The 18,516-nt window shown below is 45.7% G+C and overlaps 1 protein-coding gene across 1 annotated transcript; it reads left to right on the top strand.

Annotated features, from left to right (window-relative positions):
* The first annotated feature begins 16,634 nt into the window (after nt 1-16,634).
* LOC108158051 (dynein regulatory complex protein 8) lies at nt 16,635-17,453 on the top strand. Its single transcript, XM_017290197.2, has 4 exons — nt 16,635-16,744; nt 16,795-17,026; nt 17,091-17,301; nt 17,367-17,453. Exons 1-4 carry the CDS (start codon nt 16,732-16,734, stop codon nt 17,376-17,378), a joined length of 468 nt encoding a protein of 155 aa, XP_017145686.1. The 5' UTR covers nt 16,635-16,731; the 3' UTR covers nt 17,379-17,453.
* Nucleotides 17,454-18,516: the final 1,063 nt, after the last annotated feature.

Genomic DNA, 18,516 nt, shown 5'->3' with positions numbered 1-18,516 from the left:
GCACAGGCATAGAAGCATTGATTTGAGATCCGTTGGAAAGAAAATAGAAAATTAAAAATGTATGAGGGGTTTTGAGCTATACCAAAGCTGCAGTTTCCGCCCCAGAGAGAGACCTTTGGGGGTCCATCCTCAGCCACAACGCACCGGTTCTCCGGCTCTCACTTCCGCTTGTCATTTCGGACATTGTGGCTTTTGTGGCAGGCAACCGGACTCCGATATTCATTTTCATAAATGCTCGGCTAGGCTCGGCTCGGGGTCGTGAAGGTCTTAAGAAATTCACTTTAAAATTAATTTCGTTAAGATTTCTGTTTGCATTGTGAAAATCATCAGCATCTGGAGGGGCCATGCGGGCGGTTGAAGGCCGGAAGCATTCCATTAGTCGGCAATTATTTATGGATTGGAAATGGAATGGAAATTGGTAGCAGAGAGACTGCCTGGCGCTTCTGAGAGCTTCCACAAGTTGCATTTTGTAAACTCAAAGAATAGTTGATAATTTCCCAGCTGGCTTTTCATCAACAGTGGAATATTGAGCGTGTCTTATCAGCAAATTGCAGTTGTTGCATTCGACCAAGCGACAAGTACCAATCAAGACGGCACATTGTTTGCATTCCCCCATTCATCTTCTTGTCAACATCTTCTAATTAGTTGTCCACCCCACAGATGGAAATGCTTATCGGGGCGGGATGGTGGTGGAAATGCTGATTATATGTGACTGAAGACGCGGCACAGCGTAAAGATGTAGAGATTTTTCAAGTGGCTTCTTGTTGACGTACTCGTTGAAATGCTGAAGAATTAGCAATTGAAAGTAGTTCTTCAAATCAATCATAGAATTTTGAGTCACATTTCCACCAAAGAAGAGCAGCAGAATTGATTGGAATTATGTGGGTTAATACCAGCCCCGATTTCAGGAACCTCTGAGTATTCCTACTGCTATTCAAGTTGAGATATAACCCTCCATCTTCAGATAACTCAGTATAAATGCGCCTGGAACTAACGACTCTATTTATATCCTATCCAATTTGTTTATATTCTGTAAAAGATTTCAATTTGTTTGGCAAGCCAAAAACATCAATCGTCATGTATTTTTCTAGCAATAAAACATCTCGAAATTGACGAGAGTGCATACGATGTATGCCAGATCCACAGATTTTCAAAGGATACACATTTCGAATCATGATACAGACATGAGAGGATAAACAAAACAATGGATTGTTTATGACTGTTGCCAGTGCCGGGGAACCGACTTCATTATAGGGCACCGACTGGAGATACAAGTATCTCATAGTTGAGATCACTCTCAGCTGTGGCACGGCTCCTCCAGCCACAGCCACGGCCACAGCCCCAGTCGCCGATCTAATTGCTCGACTGACCACGAAGGCGTTTCTCTTGAGGCCTTGTTTTTTTTTTTCTTTCTTGATTTTTGGTTCATAATTATTATGACAATGTTTTCGGGGGCTGCAGTTGCAGTTGCTGTTGGTATGCAAACAAAACACCCGGCTAAAGTCCAACTCCGAGCACAAGTCCGAGTGCCAGCTGGCCAGTAATCAAGTTTGAGGCAGAGGCAGAGGCAGTGGCAGTGGCAGACTTCAAAATTGTATCTACAAGTTGGGCTTGTGTATGTGTGTGTACACTTTGTGGGCGTTGTTCGGGGACGGGACCCACCTCAATTGCCGCCGCATGCAATCTGCATCTAAATTGATCGTAATAATTATTGTATCTGTCGGTTGTGGCCGCTTATATGTATCTACGTGGCTGCTGCTGCTGTTGCCGCTGCGCTAAAAGTAGCTCAAGTGGATTTCTATTTTCCTCCAACAACCGATTGTTTGTTTGCATTTCAAGTCTCTCGATTGCTGGCGCACAATATTGGAAAAGTGAAATTTTTCATTAACGCAGGGAATGAAACGAGCAACAGCAACAGCAGCAACAGCAGCAGCAGCAGACACGGTGGCACGTATCGCACAGATACATTGATACATATTCAATTCCATTCATATTCTCCTTGATTTTGGTTTCAATTCAATCTCTGATTGTTGCCTTTTTACGTATTTGCCTTTCATCTGTGTTTATCTTGTTCTGATAATTGTTTGCTCCCTCCACAACGCACTATTGTGCAACTTACATTACCCGTTCGTTTGGGGGCAGCTTCTGGATGTGGTTTTTCCATTGATGTGGTGGTGCTGCTGCTAGAGTTGACTCTAAATCCAAATCCGAATACCATTCTGTGGCAATCTTCAAGTGTTTTTCCATTTAAAGAGGCCTCTGCTTAGTGACCCAAATATTCCAGTGATTTATGCGAATTTTTCTATTAAAGTGGAGGAAAATCTATAAAATATACGATTTATATGGACTGCAGGGACCGATCAAGTAGAACATTTGTTATTGAATAGAACGATAGTTTCCATCAGCAAGTGTCATTTTAGAAACCATTCTTAGGCTCTTTCAATGTCAATTTCCACCTTTTAAGTGCCAGGAAATACCAAATAACACGATTACCTGCCATCAGATACATTTCAATCATCTGCGGCACTTGTAGCCCTATACATACACGTACATTGTATCTATATCGCCATCGCCAAATCGCTAGCCGCCGAGTATCTGTCTGGCTGTCTAATCAGCCATTAATCGCGAGCAGGGCAGGGCAGGGCAGGGCAGGGCATGTTCATGGACAGACCGGGCGGGAGGGCTATGCTATCAAATGTAACCACATCATCGACATCGGAGAGTCACTTCTAATAATGCGCAACGCGGCGAATAATTGCACGTACTGCAGCATTTTCCTTTGAAGTTCACCAAGCAGATATTTGTGCACAACTTTAAGATACATTTCAGCAGCGCTCCGGTCGGTCCGATCGGCGCATAAATTGCCCTGACAAATGCGAGAGAGCTGGACAAACTAGTTGTGGTCGGATCTGTGGAGTCAGTTGTCGGATGAAGTTGCCGCTGGTGGCGGATCCCAAGTTAATTTCACTGTCCACTGCTGAGGGCCCATCCCCCTGCAGCCGTTCCTGGTGTTGTTGCTGCTGCTGCTCTCAATGCGATCAATGTTCGATACGTGTGGAAATTGCTTTATAATTACCCAGAGACGGACGATGGTGCCGGACGAGGCCACGACAATCCCAAGAGGGAGACCTGCTTGTTACCGCCAACGAAAAGGAAATTCGCCTCTCGTGTGAATGGCGGCAGCAGAGAGAGAGAGAGAATTGTATCTCAGGTTGAGTGAAAAGCCAGCCAAGGCAGGGACATTCAAAAGAATCACGGCAATTTGCAATTGTACAGGTGGAAATTTATTTTGATGGCAAGTGCGATAATGCCAAGCCATTTATTTTCTTTCGCTCGCAACTGCGGGCAACCCATCCACATCCTGGCCTCAAATTTATTGGACCAGCAGATATACGTATGGCTGGACCTGTGGAGGGGCAGCAGGGCCATTGGCATTGATGACATTGCGGGCGGACTGCTCTTAAAGCCCCAAAAGTTTAAAGTTCGTTGCTCGTGCAAGTTAGAGGTACAGCACATGCAATGCCCTGCATGGATCTCCCTCTCTCTCTCTATGTCTGCCTCTCTCTGCCTCTAAGCCCTCAGCGATGGGCTCTGTCCGCGCGCTGTCAATGTGCTTGGGTTTGATTAATTACAAAAGCGCCGCATAGCAACGGAGCTGCAACAAGAGCTCCCATACTGAGCGAGGGTTGCATCTAGAGTACGAGTGTGGCAGGTTGTTTCAGAAGGATGCAGAATGCTTAAAAATGAGTTTAAATGAAAGGATTCCACCACATGCACTACTTATAGATAGGAATATAGTAAAAAGGTTGTGGGAAAAGCAGTGATATTTAGAGGACAATGATCCATACTCGTATTCCCGAAATATTCGTAGCATTTTATTTTATCTATGGGTATATCGATCCATTATTTTTGTGGCAACCCCGGGACATTGCATGTCAGCATCTCCTATTCCATCTACTCGTAGTGCTGCTACTGCTCCCTCGCTGCGCCCCAGATGCTGCTAGCAGCCAACTTACCAATGTTGTTTACGCCATTTTACACCGCTTGACAAATAAACTAAGCCAGCACCAGCTCCAGCTTCAGCAACAGCTTCGACTTCGGAGTCGACTCCAAGGTAAGCTGCATTGACATAATTAAATTAATTTACGTGGCAACAACTGGCGATGTCTAATTGGCAGCGGCAACATATGGCAGATACATGCATCTATATCTACACTCTTGATGCATAGATGGGAATGGCTTTTGCTTTGGCTTTGGCTTTGCCTGCCACTGCGGGTCTTAAGCCAAGCCATCGCGTATGTCTTTCTGGCCATATATCATGGCGGCACAATTAAAATGTCACTCTCTGTCGCTGCCAATGATGCCGCAGATTAGTTATGCAATTCTTTATTCTTTCCCTGCTGCAGGCTGTACCTTTTATTGTGACATTTGACCATTGAGTCTAAATATATATTTCATACGCACTGTGGTCGCTACAGCTGCCAAACCGGTAGAACACCCCTGCTGCCCAAGGGGCACGGCACGGTCCGACCTAATTAATGAAATCAAAGACAAAGAGGAGTCCACTGTAGGGTGTCATGTTCTCAGCGCTGTGTAAGCTTGGAATGATTCTACTGCTGCTGCTGCTGCACTTTTTTGCGGATAGAAAAGTTTTCCCTTTTCCCTATTTTCAGCACACATTTCTCTCTGACATGTGGCCACAGCCCTCCCCGCTGGTGCTGCTGTCAGTGACATTCCGGTTGAAGATGACTCACACAGTGCCACACGGTGCCACAGAATTTAATTTGCTCGCCAATAGTGTTAAATGTCTCTTAAGTGCGACCAGCGGTAAGGGGTTAAACCTGTGCCATCTCTACGGTGGTTTGCAATTTACAATTTTAAGGCGACTACGGCTGAGGATAGGTTGAATCCTTTGTGGGAATGTTTGCTGTATGAAATGGTGCCAGAGAAGCATACTTCCATCCATATCCAATTTGTTTGGAATGGAAGCTCTCACTGAGCTCGAGTGCAATTTCCTCAAACCTCCGAAGAGAGCATCAGAATGTCGTCGGACGGAGTGGTGTCAGCCAGTTGTGGCATTAGCCACTAGACATCAGAGTGGCATGGATCGCCAGCGATGGCTATTTTGGCCACAGGAAGAGTTGCCAGGGGTTGTGTGTGTGGATGGATGGATTACTCAGCGCGTGGCGGAGAAAGTGGCAGAAAGTGATTAATGCTTGGACAGATACAACGAAAGATGAAAGACAAGGCTGCAATCACCTGTGCGAAGGTGCAGCAATGACCCAGTTAGCGGCCGACTTTCGAGTTAGTTTCGCTTTTAGATATCGTTTAAATCTGCTAACCGTTCCGAGGGCATTAGCATAAATCAGCCTCAGTTTCAGCTCCAACCTTGACACATCAAAAGCGCTTCGAGTGCTCGACGCCGGAGAGAACTAATTGAAAATGCCAGCAGTCCAAAAAAAGCAAACAAAAAAACAACACTGCAAATCAAAGCGAACACGCATGCAGTCAATCTAAGCCGACAGTCATGCAATGCATCTGTGTATCTGCGAGATACATAAATACATATTCCAAGTGCCGCGGCGACAGCTGCTTATTATAGATTCTTTTTGCCGATTATTGACTGCGGCCCCGAAACGCGAGAGAGATAGAGACCGAGCCGCGGCAACCTCATAAATCCGCCACCAGCAAGACTCTTGACACATTGCCGCAGCAATATCCAGATGAGATGCTGATCGTCATCTGCCGCCGACACCGTGACGACATGTGGGTGGCTTTTGACAGGCATTTTGACACTTACGGCAGGGTTGTCAGCACATTGCGCTGCCTGCTGCTGGCTGATAACGGTGCAATACTCTTGGCCAGCTGCACTTTAATTGCCGCTGCCGCTGCCGCTACTCGTTCTGCTGCTGATGCAACTTTCTTGCCGGCTATCAAATGGTATATACGCTCCACTCCGCTCCCATGATCGACAATCGTTTGGCCAAATGACTGGCGCACGTTTAACACATCAGCCATCGACTGCAAAAACGATGGTAGATGAAAGTCTGCTCTCCAGGATCGTGGCACGTACGCATGACTACCCTGCCGGGCTAGCCAGCAAGCCAACGCCTGCCTCGGCCAAAAGTAATTACAAAACGTAGAAAGGCCTGCCAGAATGATAATGGCAGCAATAATAGAAAATACTCGCAGTTATGGCCATAACCGAAGACGAGGGAGGTAGCCTGCGACTGACTGGAAAAGAAAGCACTGCAGATGCTCGTTTGATTCTCATTTGAACCAACATTTGGTCGGGAGCAACATTGTAAGGCTTGAAAGCATTCGAAAATTATAGATTTCCGTACAGATTCGAAGTAGAAAATACACCTTTATGCACAATATTATTTGCACTCTAGATGGCCATGGGATGCGGGACTCCTGCCACCAGCCAACCGAAGGAATGACTGAACGTTGGGCTGCACAGTTTGAAATGCATTTATCATTTCATTGTGGGAAACAGAAGTGCTCGTGCTCCAATGGCTGGATATGTAAATGGTGGCCCGCCGCTGGATACTTTTAAAATTTTCAGACTCCATGGCCTAGGAGTCGCGTTTAATTTTGTATATTAATTTGCCAGCTGGACCGAGGCCGGGCCACAGAAACTGGCTCTTGGATGCTTCTTCTGGTCTGTGAACCCCAACTGCTGCTGCCTTGACCTGAATAGACCACCATTCAGGGGGAAGAGGAGGCATGCTCCCCGGGGCAATTAAAGATCCCCCGTTTCACTTTCAGCACAATCATAACTTTGGCGGAATGCAAACTTCTAGCTCTGACAGATGCTCCACATGCGGCCCACCCACATGAAGCCGAATTGCTGACCCTTCTCATCTGCCCCGTGCCCCGGTTCGCCTCTGATCGCTCGCTTCAAGGTCTGGCTTCCTCTCCTGCCCAGACAGACAGACAGACAGATCGTTCCAATTCGAATAACTCAAAAGTTTAGCCTCTCTACAACTTCTTTATTGGAGGCATCGTATTGTAGCTTAACGCTTTTGTTCACATATCGTTTTGGATCTGGCATGCCCTGCCAAAGGGTATTATAAGTGGGCTGCAAGGGCTGTTCCGGCAGAAGAGGAATCAGCAGACATTTTTATCCAAATTTTGTTGTTGGTAAAAGTATTCCAAGAGTATTCCAAGTTGTTTTATAAAGTTTTTTGGGCTTCATCTTTCGTTTTTTTTCTGGTTTGGGCTCCCCGAGAGCGCTCTTAAGTAATTTATTGTGTATCGGAAATTTTGAATTTGCATGCAAAAGCCATAATTCTTAATTTACTCATTCCTCAGCTTTTATTATGAATGCCTTCGCTTTGCCTTTGACTTTGACTTCGTCTGTGGCTGGGGTTGTGGCTGGGGTTGTGGCTGCGGCTGGCTGCTGCGTGTGACCGCAAGACAGCCCCCCAATTAACTGCCGGCAATGGCAATGGGCATGGGAATGGGGCAGCTGCAGCTGCGTGCAACGCGGCAGGCAGCTCCGTCGGGAGGCAGCTTTTAGCTACGCCTCAGCTTTATGGGTCTCTGGCTCTTTTGTGCAGAGATACATAGAGAGAGAGAGAACACTTTCCGTTTCCTTTGGTCGGGCAATAAAATCAAATTCCCACTAATTGCTATGATCAGACACAGTTATAAATCTGTGAGTGCTGCTGCGTCTGCTCAAATTTAAATGATGATCGTCTGTGAGAAGACCATAAGGCCATAAGAATCAGCAAAAGAGAGAAAGGCTGGCCTTTTTGGCAGTCCATTCAGCCATCGGCAAACGGGGCAAGCAATTATGGGGCAATTTAAACAAATGCAACTCATTTTACTGCAATTTACAGCAAGTACGAGTACAAGTTAAAGATAGTTAAAGATCTCTCTCTCTCTCTCGATTTGCATTCGAAACGACTCTTAATTGAACTTTGCCAATTGGCAGGCGGTGATCGGTCGATCGGTCGATCGGCCGGCAACAAATCAAATGCTCACCCACAGTAAATCAACTTAATTAAACCACGTGTTTAACATTCAAATGAAACACCATTAGCGTATCGTTAGAAACAATTTGCAATAGCACAAATGTCAAATAAAATATCGAAAACTCATTGATTGCCAATAAGATAGCTGGAGTGCCGCGAGTGGTGGGGGGCACGGGGCACGGGGCACGGGGGCCAATGTTTGACATTAGAAACTGTCACTTTTATGAAAGCCAAAGTGAATTTATGCTCCAGCATTATCTGCTCGATTTGAATATGAATCTGTTGTCTGTTTTGGGATACCTATTTGTAGCCCGATGCCAATAACATGATAAATGCTTGTACGTAATTTGTTACCTCATCGCGCCAGTCGGCGGTCGGCAGTCCAAAAAATATTTTATGCTAATTAAAACAAAACTAGATGTCGATATTGTTTAATTGAGCAAAAGCCAAAGCGGCAGCAGAACCAAGCATCATTCAGCCGAATCAATGGACACGAAGACGGCACTGCGATGAGACTAAGATTGTAATTAGCATATTATGAGAATCAACACAAATACTCAGGTCGGTGGGGACGGGACGGGACAGACACGGACCCCCAAAAGATCTGGCTGTGGAGATAAGGCTGCAAATTTATGATAGGACAGCAAAAGCGATACCAAATGGCAATACCAACACACAATTAAATTATAGGAAAAGAATGATGGCCCCTACTGACAGCACAACGAACGCGGGATGCCCTAGGAAAGCGATGCGAGATCTAGATATGCCAAAGATTGATCCAAAGAAGGTTCTATATCTGTCTCGCTTCATCTTCCCAAGAGTTTATCTTCGTACAAGGCCCTCCTTGAACCCATATACCCTTTAGAGTTTACCCTAGCCGCTCAGAGGCGGAGGCGGAGAATCGCATGAATTTCGTTTTCGATTGCCGCGTATCCATAAATTACGTGAAGCAAGTCAATGAAATGCCATAAAAATGCATGAATTGGAGTCGTTGTCGTTGTCGTTGTCGGTGATGTCTGATTTGATCTCTTCTCGTGTGTCTTTGGCCTAGTGCGCCTGGGAGACAAAACGCAAATTGTTTTATCAAGAAATTATGGGAAAATGCTAATAAGCCAAATATATTTGGTATACAAAATAATAAACAGCGGCATAAATGAATGGGCGAATGGGAAATGTGTCTCCCAGTCGCACACTGATTAAATTTCACACCCAAATGGGCGTTGGGAACGGGCAGAGTAAACACGGCTTGTCCAAAAATCTTTTTTGTCAATTTGGCGGTGCTGGCCTTTGATTAATGCCGCAAGGAATGGCGAAGAATTGCCCTCCCCCCGCCCTCGTTTTGCAGCACGATGTTTTTTTTCGTCGACATATGTACAGATGTATGCAAAAAGAAACCCTAACCGATTCTGCATTTTCGGTTTCCCCCCCACTAATTAAGACATCAAAAAGAGACGGCCGCAGGGCGCTCCCTTTCGCAGAGAAATCCGTCAAGAGATCACGTTTTCCATGTCTTCACAGAAAAAAAAAAACAGAAACAATGCCCCTCAGTTAACAGTAGTTTTCGGTTAATTAATTTCTAAATAAAAAACAAAAAAGAAAAATAAAATTTTAAACCCTACAAATCATGGTTTAATGTGCCCCCAAACGACCAGGCACAAGCCCCAAGATAATGACGTCTTGTCCATAATTAAATTGTCAGTTCCCAAACATGATTTTGAATATATGTATTCTTTTGTATCTTAGAGCCAGCCGAAACAGTTAGCAGTTAATGCGAATCATTGTCATTGACGGATCGGCTAAGAAAGTTTAAGAAGGAACCCACGATATAGCATAGCAACTTCTGCTTCCAATCAAGGGAGGCACTTCCTACTTTCTGGTGCCTTTGGATTGTGGTCTTTGATTTGTGTTCGTTTCATATCAATGCTTTTAGGAAATTTGTTTTAATCTTATTGAGGCTCTCAGCCGAGACTCATCCATCTAGCAGTTAGATCCTCAGCCCCATCACCATCTCCCCTTCATCGAAATGGGCTTTCCAATCTGCCAATTAAGCTCCGCAAACAGCACTCCGTCTGTAGGGTACTTAAGAGTCAACTAACCGATCATCTGGCATCATAATTAGCCAAATCTCGAGGCAGTAATGGATAGCGCCAAGTCGACAACATACGTTTTATTGGCTGGCAGCGGACGAGGGGGCTCTGGAGCTCTCAGTCTAAGACCGGGCTCTGTTCTGGCCATGCTTTTGCCATTTGTTTTTATTGCTTATCAGCAATTGCTGCCTCCGCACTGGCTGCAGCCACGACGACTCTGCTGACTTCCTCTGCGTCCTCTGCTGACAAAGCGTAACATTGTCGCCGTCGCCGTCGTCGCCGTTGTCGTCGCCAGCAACATGGGCCTCGGATCTGGGGTCTGGGGTCTGGGGGATTGGAACGCGCGATGCGTCAGTTCGTTAGTCGTTCCCCCAAAACAACAACAAGAAAGGCAGCCATAATTTGGGAGTCGCAGCATTAGATACCCTTATAGCCTGTTGGGTTTTCCAACACTGAAACACTCCGAAAAAATTGGCATAGTCAAAAAAATTCACCCATATTTTTAAATTTAATATTTGGGATTTAAATACAATCATAGTTATATTTAACAGAATTTGATTCAAAAAATTATCTTTAATACGGTCCATTTTCTACCTAATATAAAAAAATATATTCTATTCATTCTGTAGGAAAAATTTGTTTAATGTTTTATTTTAATTTTCAATTTATTTTATATTTATATTTTATTTTATTTATTTTAATGTCAAAATGTAAGTGAAAACGTAAGTTTTTAGTACAACTTCCAATCTCAATGGAAATCGATTTGTATAAACTTTTAAATTAAATGAAATCTATGTGTAGCTCAAACGTTCGTTTCCTTTTCTACGCTGCAAAAACATGGTTTAACTGATAATACCCTTTGGAAGTGTACCACAAACAGAGACTGACACTCGCATGGAGCGCCAGAGTCGGTGTCAGAGTCAGAGTCATACCCAGACCCAGAGCCAGAGACCCCAGCTGAGAGAGCTACGAGAGCCACAAGAGCTACGTCATGTTTGTATGATTATGCCCGGAAGCACTAATTACCTTATTTACACTTTTATAACTTGGCGAGCGTTGCGCATGCGCGGATGCCGATGGATGTGGATGTGGATGTGGTTGTGGATGGCGATCGGAGAGCGGAGATCGCTCGAAACAGTTGTTTATGGCTTGTGGAAGCTGCTGCTGCTGCGGCTACTGATCTTGCCACATACACAATCACTCACCAGCTGTTATTCCTGCACCTATCTATGTATCTAGCTATGTATCTAGCGGATGTTAGCTGAATAACAAAAATAAAACCAAAAAAGTGAAAATTTGCCAACGAATATTTAAAGTACCGCGTTAAAGTACAGCGGAGAGACCTCGAAAAGCGAAAATCGTAATCAAGTCCTGCAGTTATAGAGCAAATAATCAATTGCCCGCCCTGCCACAAGTGGTTCCGCGGTTCGGTGGCTCGGTGGCTGCCTCCAGGCACAAGCCACTCACTCGACTCGCTGATAAAGCCGTTTTTTCTTGGCTTTTTTTTTTTGGGTGCAGCAACTTGGCTGCAAGACACTGAGCTCTGAGCTGTGCTACCGATTGCCAGTGATTAAGCCATGAATCAGCTTGCCTAGCAACGTGTAATGGCTCGATTCAGACTTTTTTTTTCTGTTTTTTTGGTGGGCGTGAGCCTGGCAGCTAAAGGCTGCTTTTCAGGCGAGTGATTGTCATGCTATGGTAAAAATCAATTTTCCAGCCAGTTTTCCATCTGTGCGCTCAAGAGAGGCATTTTCTATAAATTTTCAGCGAAAGCTGACATGTCCCCTGTGTCCCCTGTGTGCGAGGGGAGATGGAGCACCATTCGGAACCGATTTTGAATCAATTTCTTTGGACAGGTACTAAATTTCACCTCAATTGATGGCAAATCTTCTAATAGAGAAACTACAATCAAATGTTGGCGAAATTGAAAGGTAAGTCTGTTGGTTGGACACCACTGAGGGGCTTCCTGCCGATGCAAAGAAGCAGGTGCAGCCCCATCAACGTTTTAAATACATTTTTGCGGACAGAAAGCATTCAGAAAGTATTAAAATATACTTCAATGGATTGCATAGACATCTAACAGAAAGACCACAATCGAGACTTGTACAAATTGAAAGGGAAATCTGCCTGAGGCCTACTCCAGATCCACCTCGTATTGAGAGAGTCAGGTGCATTCCGTTTCATTCCTGTGCGTCCCCTTGGCTGCGGTCTGGCTGCTGCTTTTTGGCTTTTTGGAGACTTTTCAGTTATTAGCAACGCCTAACGAATGCCAATTTTCTTGTTTCGGTTTTGGTTTCGGTTTCGGTTTCTGTTTCTGTCTTTCCTGCTGTTTGCACATAAAATCATTTTTACCACAAAAGCACGGAAGTGCCTTTGAGGGATTCGAATGCAATTTGGGGCAACAGCCACAGCACCAGCACCAGCAGTCCATTCGAAAATCCGTTCTAAATTTTGCAAGAATACTTTTATTGTGTTTGCTCTTTCGACAGGGTCAACAAGTTAATCACATTGTGTGGCATGAATATAATAGAATTCTTATTTTCCTGTTTTCTGTGGCTTTGGCTTTGGCTCTGGCTCTGGGTCTGGCTGTTGCTGCTGCGCACGCGTTTGAGCCAACAACGGACTGGGGGACTGGTCTGAGTGGCACGGAAATTGACGTTTAAAGCGGGACCCAGCTGTCTGGCCTTTTTTGGCCAAGAAGTAAGTACGCTTTAGCCTTTGGCGTTCAAATTGGCAAATTAAGTCATACGCCTGCCTAGCTGCTGCAGCCGCCTTGCGACTGCATTTGGCTGCTCAACGATATTCATTATTTTGCAATAATTATTGATTTATTGTCTTGTTTGCTGTCCCATTGGGACTGGCCGGAAAGCAGAATCAAAGCGCCGACAAAACCATTATCGCATGCATGCGAAATTCTAGAGTTCCCATGGCCTAAAGATCATTAGTTAACGTGGCTAATGATGGGCATGGGCAGGGCATGGGCCATGGGCTGGCCGGCTAGTTGATTGGTAATTGGAAAGGCAATGGCACGCACATTAGGGCGTGGTCCATTTCTACAGCTAGAAAGTAAGGCAGTTAAGTGGAAGGGCTGTGCCTTTCCCTTTTGGCGTGCTCAACGCATTAATATTTCACGCCTCCCAATCGAGCGACTCCAAACTAGCGCGGAAAATCCAATAACTATCCGAAAAGTGGCCGCTGATCGAAAGGTGAATGCCTCACAAGATTACCATAAGAGTATGCATGGCTTAATGGCTTCATTTGATTTCGCGCACACATCGCAGCAGCAACTGTCGTTAATCGCTATACGAGTAATCTCCATAATTTCAATTTGCATATCCGATCTTAGCCCCACCTGCTGAGGCCGGTAGAACAAGTTTTCCTCCATTTTCCTGCGCTGCCCACCAAAAAATGAAATGAAATTGCAAAATATATTTTTAACGCCTTATTATAGAAAATGTGCTACAGATTTGTTGAGGCCAGTGTCGGCTGGAAACAATTTCCATTTCCTGACAGCCCCAGCCACAGCTCCAGCTCCAGTGTGCACCTCCTCGGATCACCTCCTGGCAGCCAACGGACAATTGTTGGCCGCTCGCTGCGCTTTCTTGGGGCATGGCAGAGAGCCCACTTATCTAATTGCGATTCCGGGAACTGGTTTTCCTTGATACATTTTTCTCAACTCATTAGAACTCAATCATAACTCGCGAGACACGGGACTCGTTCCAGCTCTTCAGCTTTTTCTGTTCCTCCGTCCGTCCGTCCCTCCATCCGTCCGTGCAATAGGCAAATCGTTGCTACATATTTTTCCAGCCGACGCGCGCAATTGTTGCCGTGAGCAATTTCTGGTCAAGAAAACGAGGCAGCAGATACGAGTAGGAGAGAGTTTGGAAATGCAACGAATGATTAGTACCCCTTAAACCCCTTAAAGCCGCCTTCTCACACAGAGAAAACTCTTTATAATTCTCGATTTCTATATAATCTTAGTTTTCTCGGATTTCGGCTCTACTTTTTGCCTGTAACCACATCTCCATCAAATAAATACACCACTCGTACACTCGCCGAGCAATGGGTAGCAGAAAAGAGCCAGAACACGCCGGACGTGTTCCATAAACAACACTTTGATTACGACAACGCGGGCGCACAAACGCAAATCGATGTTTTCATATGGAAATTGAATCAAAGTCAAGTCAAGTCGGGGCCCGGCCCGGCCAGACCGGACCAAAGCCAGAGACCAGAGACCAGAGACCAGTCCCCCAATACGTTGAGAGTACCCTGAATATGGAGCACACCAGCATCAGCAGCAGCAACATGTGTAGCTGTTGTGGCTGCGCCCAGGCCTACAATTGAAGCTCTGGCTCCATGGCTTGGAGCCAGAGTCCAATTGGCCTTGATGTGAGCCGAGAGCCAGGCCATGGCGTCAGCGCTTTTGTGGCCAGTAGCCAAGAAAGAGAGCACTGAGAGGGCTGGGCACTGGTCTCCAAGTCTTTTGTGGTTTTCGCTATGATTATTAATCAATTCTTTCATATCATTTCGCTTGAATTGAATTCTTTTTACGTATCGTTTAAAGCTATAGGCTGCTGTCTGTCTGTCAGTCTGTCTGGCTGCCTTTTTTTCACTCTAATTAATTCAACAAAAGTTTTCTGGGCCGTCCATTGTGGCAGGGTTTTCCGCTTACAGTCGCGGCTCCCGTTGTCCGCCGTTGTTGCCGCCGATATTTTGCTGCTGCTGTGAAAGGTAGGCAACGGCAGCATTCATCATTCGGATGTTTATGTTTATTAAAATCCATTTAATTACTTTGCCCGTTGGACACACGCACACGAGAGCCACAGCAATTGTAAAGCCATTCAAATCGAATATTAAATGCAGAAAAAAAGGCAAAATTATAATAATAATTATTTATTAATGGAAAATTGTATGGCGATTGGCAGCTGGAAAAGGGCAATCGATTTGAATGCGGGATTGTGACCTCAAAAAATCATTATTACACAGTGAATGGTTTTAGAATTGCACAGATACAGATACAGACACAATTACAGACTCCGCAGATAAATGTGGTCAAGAAAGTAATTAAAAACCTTGCAGATACAAGTCGCATGCAAATAGAGCACTTCTCCCCTCGTCGATGGGACACACACACAGGAAACCCTTGCCACATCTCTTCTGTAGAGCAGGTGTCGAAATTGACAGATGAACAAAATGCTCGCTGTCCCCTCCCCGCGCCAAAACCGGAACTGGGCGACTGTAATTGCCAAGGGGCGTGGCTAGTTGTGTATAAGAAATTACCCCAGAAGCGGACACAGCCTGAAACCCAATCCGGAGTCGAATCTGCGTCTGAGCCTGAGTTCAATTTAAATTTTAATCGCATGCCTAATAGACAAGCCCGGAGTAAATGTCAGAATAAAGAGACTAAGAGCCGACTTAAATCATGCCAACATTTACAAAGTACTTTGCAAAGGCCTCCGCATAGATACACACACACACACAGCAGACACCGGGGGATGTGTGAGAGTCACGGACACGTCGTCAGATATGAAGATGCGGCCATGGTGGACGATGGCCCAAGACAAACTTCCGATCACGTTGTAAGTCAGCGGCGAAATTGCTAAAGACTGCGTCCTACCCATAGCCAAGGTAAGGCTTTCAGAAAAAGGGTCTAAACCAGAGAGGGACACAGAGAGAGAGAGAGAGAGAAAAAGTTAATGGAGGCAAATGCATCAAAATGGTTAATTGGATCTGGAACAGCAAATGACGAACACTTTTAGTGTTTATGGCAGTAGCCCCAGCTCCAGCCCCAGCCCAAGTCCAGTGCAGGCCCATGGCCATGGTCCAGAGCCCAGATCCAGGGCCAAGACCCAGCAAAAGATTGCGGCAGATAGGCAAGTGTGTACGTGGCTTTGATGCGGTGCTGATGGCGTTGAGAGCTGCACACACACACACACACACACACACACACACACACACACAGAGAGGGCAGGGAGAGGAGAGATGAGATGAGGACGATGCGATGCATGCAGCATATAGCAAACAGCTCAAGTGGCAAGCGTGTTGTACACGACACGCATTAGCGTGAATGAAGTAGTTCTTGCTGTTGCTCTTGCTGTTGTAGTAGTACTTGCCTTTGCCATTTTTTAATCGAATCCAATGCGTGGAGAGACGAGCACAGGCCCCCATCTTCATCCACATCCACATCCCAGACAAATGTGCAGGAAAATTAATGGCAAACTTTGCAGTAATTTCCATTAAAGTGGGCACAGCTCCAAAATCCACTTGTTGCCTCTTCTAGTAAGGCGAGGCTGGCCAAAAGGCTGCCAACTTCCGTGTTCCATGCTCCATAGCCAGACACTCGGATCGGTAAAATGGTAATGGAGCAATATGATGATGGTCTCCACGAGCTGTCTAATGGCCAGAATATGATGGTTTTTACTGTAAGATTATATTACTGCGGCCTGTGTGCACATTGTGTGGTAAAAGGGGTCCCACATCCCAGCCTTTTGTTTGAACTGTTGAATCCTCACATTCAGATTGGAGACTTCTGTTTATGGAACCCAAACATTTATCATCTACCAGATCGCCTTGGCAACAGCGACTGTTCCGCGAATATATTGATTAATCCCTCAATTTCCAGCAACTTTCAACAGTCGCAAGGGAAATACCAAGTCTGCAACATGGATATGGACAGTAAGTGGCTGATATTTTGCAGAATTACAATTTATAAAACGTTTCCTTAGTGAACAATGATTTGGAGAAGCGGATTTCGGATGCCTTCTGTGTGTTTGACCATCACGGCGACAAGTTCATAGATGTACGCGAGGTGGGCACGGTCCTCCGGCTGCTGGGCTGTGTGCCCACCGAGGAGGAGGTCAATGAGGTCATCTCGGCCACCGAGTCGGAGGAGACCAGCGGTGAGGTGCATTTGACCAAATTTCTGCCACATGTCTCGCAGTTGCTAATGGAACGCAAGTGAGTGGCAGGTCCTTCCTGCCACCAGAAGTAAATCAGATATAGGTGCCCCATTTACTTGCAGAATGGAGCCTGCACCGCCGGAGAAAATCCTGCAGGCCTTCAAGATCCTGGATCCCGAGAACAAGGGCTATCTCACCAAGGAGACCTTCGGCAAGCTGATGATGGAGGAGGGTGAACCGTTCACCCAAGAGGAAATGGATGAAATGTGGCCGGTGGCCATCGATCCCATTAGCGGTCACATACCCTACGAGTTCTACTTGAATCAGCTAATGGTATGGCGGGGGTTTACCCCTCAAAGTGGAGAAAACATTCTATCCTATATCCTTGCTCTTCTTAGGTTTATCTGTGAATCCTTCTGATGGCAAGATTACTCTGGGAAAGTCTATATAAATGCAAATAAAACGCCGCCAACACTACATTTGGCTGAATGATTATTTCACTAAGGAAATCTCTAAGGCTGGTGATGCTGGTGCTTCTCCTGTTGCCACTTTTCACTCCCTTTTCAGCCTTTCCCGCTGGCCTCTTGGCCACTTTGGCTTTGCATTAGCCTCACACACACACACATCGCCATCCATGGATAGAAGGAGGACAGAGGGAGTGGCATGGCTAACTAACCAACCCAGGCAAATGCGTTTCAAAGTGGCAAACATAAGTCTACACTCCTGTTGGGACCGGGTCTGGGTCCAGGACACTCGCTCTCCCTCTCTCCATCTGGCTAATGCTGGCTCTGCAACAGAGATGCTGCTGAGCTGCATCGTTCTACATGGGGCGGAACGCGCCAAAGTGGGTTGCGCATCATTAGCACAACTAATGGATGTACACTTTTCTTCGCCGGCCCGGCACGGCCCCAGTCGTGGAGTCGTCCAGTCCTGGCTCTAAATTGCAGCTGGAGAGGCAACAAAATTTAAATAAATTAAAATACCTCTCGAACTCTATTTGCTAGGGATCGCTCGGTCGCCGTCTCTCTCTCTCTCTGTCTCGTGGTCGGCGTCGGAGTCGTGTTCTCGCTTCCGTATTTATTAAATTCTAAATACACGCTGATGGATGCACTTAACTGCTTCTTATGGATTAAAATATTTCATGTAATACTCCCTGCCATTCCCATTCCCATTCGGATTCGCTTTCGCATTCGTGCGGCTGCCATCTGCACGTTCTGGCGCTTTGGCCAATTTGAGTGATTGCATTGCGCGCATTTAAATGGATGCCTGTTCATGAGGACGTTCCGAGATCTCTACGGATCCGAATCCTCAGCCCTCTCTGTGTCTCATTCTAAACAAGTTCTACGTGAGTTTTTGCCTGTGACTCAAATGCAGCGCCTAATGGACTTTTAATCTTTACAACTTGTAAAAAAGTTTCAACCGCCGCCAAAAGAACTTGATTGCACACAAATCGTCAGAGGCCATAAAGCAAATCTTGAACCATTTCGGAATGATTTTCCTCAAAGAGCCCTGGGCTCTCTGAATTGGATTTGGGCAGGACCTGACCTG

Source organism: Drosophila miranda, chromosome 3, assembly GCF_003369915.1.
Source record: "Drosophila miranda strain MSH22 chromosome 3, D.miranda_PacBio2.1, whole genome shotgun sequence".
NCBI classification, from domain to species: Eukaryota; Metazoa; Arthropoda; class Insecta; order Diptera; family Drosophilidae; genus Drosophila; species Drosophila miranda.
Note: the sequence above shows the minus strand (reverse complement) of the source record. Positions and strands in the feature narration are given on the sequence as shown.

What these genes read in the sequence shown, in the direction of transcription:
- LOC108158051 (XM_017290197.2), top strand. An exon ending in CAGTTGCTAATGGAACGCAA is followed by an intron (nt 17,027 to 17,090) that starts GTGAGTGGCAGG and finishes ATTTACTTGCAG; the next exon opens with AATGGAGCCTGCACCGCCGG.